The sequence below is a fragment of the Pristis pectinata genome, chromosome 9 (assembly GCF_009764475.1).
Source record: "Pristis pectinata isolate sPriPec2 chromosome 9, sPriPec2.1.pri, whole genome shotgun sequence".
Lineage (NCBI taxonomy): Eukaryota > Metazoa > Chordata > Chondrichthyes > Rhinopristiformes > Pristidae > Pristis > Pristis pectinata.
The window spans coordinates 33,374,498-33,381,399 of NC_067413.1; the positions used below are offsets into that span (position 1 = coordinate 33,374,498).

Below are 6,902 nucleotides of genomic sequence, written 5' to 3' on the forward strand. Positions count from 1 at the left end.
GAGGTATATGGAAAGGAAAGGCTTAGAGGGATATGATCCAAATGTGGGCAAGTGGGACTAGCTTAGATGGGAATCTTGGTTGGCAGGGATCAGTTGGGCTGAAGGGCCTGTTTCTGTGCTATATAACCCTATGCCACCTGGAGAATTCTGGGGCTGACCATACTGTGCTGTCCTGAGTCTTGAGTTTTATACCCTCTCTGCCGTTCGGTGTCACTTCACTTATCCAGTGCTGTTTTCTGAGAATGTTTAAAGATGAGATTATATACCACAGCTTGAAGTCATTCTCAATGTAAAGATAAAGAAAACCAAAGGCTTGCATTTAGATATCACCTTTTTCAGGACACCCCTTTTGAAGTGCAGCCACCAATGGAACGCAGGATAAGCTGAGGGCAATATATTTACCACAAAAACAGCCACTCAATGTGACACTGCCAGATAATTTTTACTGGATTATGAGTTGACAGATAAACCTTGAGAACTCACTGTTCCTCTATTATTATTATTATTATTATTATTATTATTATTATTATTATTTCTTCATTTGTCGTTGTACTGTTGCAACAACAACACAATGAGATTATGATGGCACTCCCTTGCCTAATAAAAACCAAAACAGTAAATTGATAAGAGCAATTATAACTATAAAATAAAACCAACATACTTACACAAATATAAAGTATATAAAAAGGCAGTGTGCAAATGAACCATGATAATAATGGTGATAACAAAAAGGGGATACCTCTATGACTGCTGACAATGACATTAAGGCTGCAGTGGAGGTACAAAAGCCTGAAGTCCCACACCACCAGGTTCAAGGACAGCTACTTCTCTTCAACATTTGGTTCTCGAACCAACCGGCACAACCCTAATCACTAGCGTTTAGCAATACAGTGATCACTTTACACTAAAATGCTTTTTTTTGTTCTAATTGTGTTCTTCCTTGTAAAAATTGTTTCATTTATGTTTAATTAATGTTTTTCTTGTGACTGCTGCTTGTGTGATGCTAAGTGCCTGTGATGCTGCTGCAAGCAAGTTTTTCATTGCACTTGTGCATACATGTACCGATGCAAATGACAATAAACTCCACTTTGATTTTGATATACAGTGGTCAACACTTCCATGCATGGAACATCTTGTTCATGTACTTGTGCATATGACAATAAATTCGACTTTGACTTTGAACTTCTATGCAAGTTTCAGCTTGTCAAAACTAGCTGAAAGAAACCAATGCTCTGGACCCTGACTCCAGCCACAACCCTGCCCATGTTTTTGACCCCTGCTCTTCTTGATCCTGACCCTAGCTCTGGACACACACTGACTATTGACATTTCTCTACTTCCCAGTAGAAGATGCTAAATGCAATCCTTCTCATGGCACACAGGATTCACCTGACACAACAGGGGAGGGGTCTGAAGAAACACACAATGTTTATTAACACCTCCACAGTCAATCTCATGAGTATGCGGATCCATAGATCCGTGGGTAAAGAGGATTTAGTGTGTTTAGAAGGACCAGGTCTTTCTATTGAATTCAAGTGCAATAATGAGGGAAGAAAGTGCATTTCAGGATAGAAACCAGAAAGGTTTGACTTTGCTCACATTGTACCTTTTTCCATTTGCTGTTGCCAAGTATTTGGAGTGGAAGCAGAGCTGATCAGAGGAGGAGGAACAATTCCCATCGTCAGAATGTTCCAACAAACAATGCAGAAAAGTGTGATGATGCTACCGATTGGCGGTGCTGGTGACGCCATACATTCTCAGGATGAAAGTATTAGCAGGTAATAAACTCAAGGGATACACTGCAACTGGACAGGTCAGTAGGGGGTGACACAATGATACAGCTGGTAAAATTGCTGCCTAACAGCTCCAATGATCTGAATTCAATCCTGACCTCTGTACTGTCTGTGTGGAGTTTGTACATTCTCCCTGTGACTGTGTGGGTTTCCTTTGGGTGCTCTGGTTTCCTCCCACATTCCAAAGATGTGCTGATTTGGAGGTTAATTGGCAGCTGTAAATTGCCCCAGAGTGTGTGGGTGAGTGGTAGAATCTGGGAGGAGTTGATGAGAATGTGGGGAGAATAAAATAAATAGATGCTTGATAGTTAGTATGGACTTGGTGGGCCTGTTTCTGTGCTGTCTGACTTTATGACTCTATTTGGCTCATCTAGTATGTAAATCTATGACTGTGTTGATTTCTTCCCGGTGCTCCGGTTTCCTCCCAGGTCCAAAGACACATGGGTTAGTAGGTTAATTGGCACTAGTGTGTAGGTGAGTGGTAGAACCTGGGGAGAATAGGAAGGAATTACTGTAAATGGGTGGTTGATGGTCAGTGTGGACTTGATGGGCCCAAGGGCTTGTTTACATGCTGTTTCTCTCTAAGACTCTATGATATGGAGGTCAGGCGCCAAAGCAAGAAACTTGCCTCGGACATCTCCTTTAGAAACAACCCCTCTCACCTTAAATACTTGCCTTCTAGTACTTGACATTTCTACCCTGGGAAAAAGATTCTGACTGTCTACTTGGGGAAAAGAAGCCCCAACTTGATGGATGTGATCTCTCAGTTCCATTACTGTTTTTGTAAATCCATCCAGTGCTTCTGTGTGTCTCTTGTGGATTAGGGACCAGAACAGTGCTCCACAATTAGTGCAGCCTAAATAGTATTTGATACAAGTTGAATGTAATTTGCCTACCTTTTGAGTCTTACTACCATAGAACTAATTATGTTAGTGCAACATTTGTCACTTAATCCCATTGCTTGAAGTTTTCTGTTTCATTCTTTCTCGGGTTGAGTCTCATCACTCCTAGTTTGTTATCGTTGGTAAATTTTGATGTTGAGCCACTTGTCTGGAGATGGGGCAGAGATCTCAGAAGCTTGAAGGGCTGAAGGAGGTTCGAGAGATGGCGAGTGACAAGGATAGGAAAGGATTTGAAAACTGCGGTGAGACTTTTAAGTTCAGGACATTGGCAGCTCTTGTAGATCAGCAAGCAGAGAGGGGTGGGTGAACATTTGAGCTTGAACATTTGCTTGCTTACTGTCCAGAAATTATAATGTTTATAATGAAATATTTTATTGTCATTTCTTTTTAGAGACAACTACATCAATGGAACAAAGTTACTTGCGGCATACCTGGCTGAGATTTCACAGCTTTAAGAACAACTGTCTACTTTGAAGTATATTGGTCAAGTAGCCAACCACATTATGTAGTGTATTAAATATTACCACCACCAGAATAAAAAGAGAACTTCCTCTGGATAACTTTCTAAATACAATGGTAGTCAGGAATCAACATAACATATATCAAAATGAATCCCACAATATTAGTTTGGAAATAATCATTGTTATATCTTTTCAATTTTAATTGGAAAAAATCACAGGTTATGTTATTATGCATTTTAATACCAATACCTTAATATTTAGGAGGTCAAAGTTGAGTTTATTGTCATATGCAAAAGTACATGTCTGCACATGTGCAATGAAAAACTTACTTGCAGCAGCATCACAGGCACATCATATCATATAAGCAGCATTCACAAGAAAAACCTAAATTAAACAAATTCTGCACAATTTTTACAAGAAAGAACAAGAAATGTTGCTAATTCACTTTGAGAGGACTGGAATGTAAAACAAGGATGTACTGCTGAGGCATTATAAGGTGTTGGTCAGACTGCATTTAGAATATTGTGAGCAATTTTGGCTTCTGTATCTAAGGAAAGACCTGCTGGCCCTGGAAAGGGTCCAGATGAGGTTCACAAGAATGATTCCAGGAATAAAAGGCTTAACCTATGAGGAGTGTTTGATGTCTCTGGGCCTGTATTTGATGGAGTTCAGAAGGATAGGGGGTGGGGGATTTCATTGAAACCTACTGAATACAGAAAGGCCTGGACAGAGTGGATATGGAGAGGATGTTTCCATTAGTCAGAGTCTAGGATCCAAGGGCACAGCCTCAGCATAAAGCGACGTCCCTTTAAAACTGAGATGAAGAGGAATTTCTTCAGCCAGAGGGTGGTGAATCTGTGGAACTCATTGCCAGGGAGGCCAAGTCATTGGGTGTATTTAAGGCAGAAATTGATATCTTCTTGATTGGGGAGAAGACAGGAGAGTGGGGTTGGAAAAAATTCAGCCATTATTGAATGGTGGAGCAGACTTGATGGGCTGAATGGCCTAATTCTGCTCCTATATCTTATGGTCTTTTTAGTCCCGAAAGCACATGTAGGAGTCTATCCTGAATTGAAAAAAGATCTGCTTTCACAGTGGAGGTAAAGCAACATAATTTTCACTGATTAGAGATTCACTTTAGATGTTGTGTTACCGAGATATTATTGCAGAATCATGGATTAACAGTCCAGAGTTAAAATCCCATGAAAGGCTTGTGGGGAATTTAAATTCAGTTACTTAAATAAATCCGGAATAAAAAGCTAGGATTGATCAGGGTGATCATGGAACTATTGAATTATTGTGGAAAACAATCATTCCCCGAAGGCTGTTCAGGAGGGAAAACTGCTGACCTTGAGTGCTCTGACCTATATCTGACTCCAGATTCCCTGCAAGCCATCAGTAGTTAGGAAGGACAATAAATGCCAACATTCCTCATGACATGCATTCCTCCTCGAATACAAAATCTTGATTATAAAGTAGTAAAATTGGGTACAATAAAACTCCAATAATCCAGAATGATCAAATATTCCAGACTACTAGATGTTATTTCTATTCCTGCCCAAACACACTGTTGTTTTACACGCTACACAGTGGTATAATAAAATTTTCCAGGTAGCCCAGTGAACTTTAACGGAGAGGGAAACGTACAACACTTTAGACCCTGGCTCCAGCCACAAATCCACGCATAATCCTTACCCTTGGTGTTCTGGACCCCAACTCCAGCAGTCTAGGCCCTGGAGTTGGCCACACTCCAGACCACCAGCTCTGGCTGTGCATCTGGTTTGAACTCTGGGCTCCTGATTCAGACTAATGAATAAATCAAATGCTGGACCATCAGGATATCAAAACAACTAGATGCTAGATTAAAGAAATGTGGGTTATAATGTATGAAAAGTAATGTCATTTTCATAGTGTGCAAAAGTTTTAACAAAACAAAAATTATTGATGATAGGAGATCTAACAAAAAGAGGCACTGCAAGGACACACATCAGTTTTTGCAGGCTATTGATAGAGTAAGATGTTCCTTTGAGTACTATTGGCATCAACAAGATCTTCAGCTAAAGAATGCCTACACCTTGTTAAGCTTTTGATGGCTACTATGTTATGAGACACACTGTTTCTCTTTACTGCCTGATGATGCTAGGGTGGGAAGTGATACTTGCAGGCACTGACTGCTTTTACCATGTTGTGAAATGTGCAGGAGTGAACAGATGAATGACTGCTTTGAGGAAATTGCAGGGGTCAAATACCTTCAAGCAAAAACACCTTGGGTATTGGTTTATTGTTGTCACATGTACCAAAATACATCTTATGGATACTTTTCAATGGACGTTTAACTCTTGGAATAAAACACTTTCTGCTCCCTTTGGTACAAAAGACCAAACTGCACCTTGGAATTGATGGGTGAATATAGTGTATCTGCATCAGGATGTGAAGGTGGGATGTTGACATATTCTTGATGCAGCACTGATGATCAAGTGTTATCACAGTGCTCTTCGAGAGAGGAACCTTGCAAATGTAAAGATTGTATCACTTGGCATGTTACAATTGTACTCTTGTAACATTTTTATCAATTACATTGTAACTTTTTAATGAAATTTTAGAACTTCAAACCCTCTAGTTGTTGTACAAAGGGTCAAATCTACTCATCATCAGACTCCAAACCAAAAAAGATAATTTAGTACTGTAGCGGCTGCTACCGCGATCCAAAAGTAAGACACTAGTCAATGAGTTGCAGAACAAAACTGATTTATTTTCCTGCCTTGCGTAGGCCTTTTAAGAGGAACGGTTACCGCCCACCAAAAAAGGAAATGACGTATGCGCTACGTCATCAAACTTTTCCCGCGTGTGGGTTCTCCCTGTTGCTCGGGGAAGACGAAAGCCCAGCACCATCTTGGGCCTCCCCGCTCCAACGACGTGAGACCTGACCGCCAAGCCGGTTCACTTGCTCGGACGGTGAGTCGCTACAGTACCAATGTTTCTTAGGAGGCACAGTGGTTAACTTTCTGGACTATCATCCAAAAGACTGAATCTAGAAACAAGAGTTCAGATCCCACCATAGCTGGTAGGGAGTTTAAATTCAACTAATTCAATAAATCTGGATTTTAATTTTCAAGAAAACTATTAGGGGCGGACAGTGAATGCTGACTTTACTAGTAATGTGGCGTCCCAGAAAATGAATAACTAAAAAAAAATATCCCCATCTTCCTGTTTCCAGAGTTAACAATCCCAGTCTGTTCAAAACTGAAAGTGCTGGAAAATCTCAGTAAACCAGGCAGCATCTATGGAAAGAGAAACAGTCAATGTTTTGGGTCTGTGACCCTTCATCAGAACTGGGAAAGAGAAAGATGCAAGCTGGTTTTCGGTAGGAGGAAAGATGATGGAGGGATGTGTAGATCAGAGGGAATGTCCATGATAGGATGAGTCAAAATGGTTTAATGCGGACAGTCTGTTCAAGCTTTCTTGAAAGATCAACATTTCCATTCTGGTTTTATCCATTAAACATTTTTTCTGATGTTTCTGTATGTGGATCACAACTATGCCCGAACTCCAGCTGTGGTTTAACTATGGTTCTATAAATGTCTCTAGAAGTGAACCCGTCTCTTATCTTAGTGACTGTTTACCTGTGATGTTATCTTTCATGAAATAGTTAAACCTCCAGGTTCCTCTGCAACATTTATGCTCTTGTTATCCAGGTATGCCATGCCCTCACTCGTGTACCTACCAAAAATGCACCATCTCACATGT

At 40.4% G+C, this 6,902-nt stretch overlaps 1 protein-coding gene across 1 annotated transcript in view; it reads left to right on the plus strand.

Annotated features, from left to right (window-relative positions):
* The window catches only part of LOC127574691 (cytosolic non-specific dipeptidase-like), a 30,047-nt gene extending 24,370 nt beyond the window's left edge, over window positions 1-5,677 (plus strand). Inside the window, exons 11-12 of the mRNA XM_052023969.1 lie at window positions 1,630-1,777; window positions 3,086-5,677. Of these exons, the coding sequence (XP_051879929.1) occupies window positions 1,630-1,777; window positions 3,086-3,149 (212 nt within the window). The 3' untranslated portion in view covers window positions 3,150-5,677. The remainder of the gene's footprint in view (window positions 1-1,629; window positions 1,778-3,085) is intronic.
* The last annotated feature ends 1,225 nt before the right edge of the window (window positions 5,678-6,902 follow it).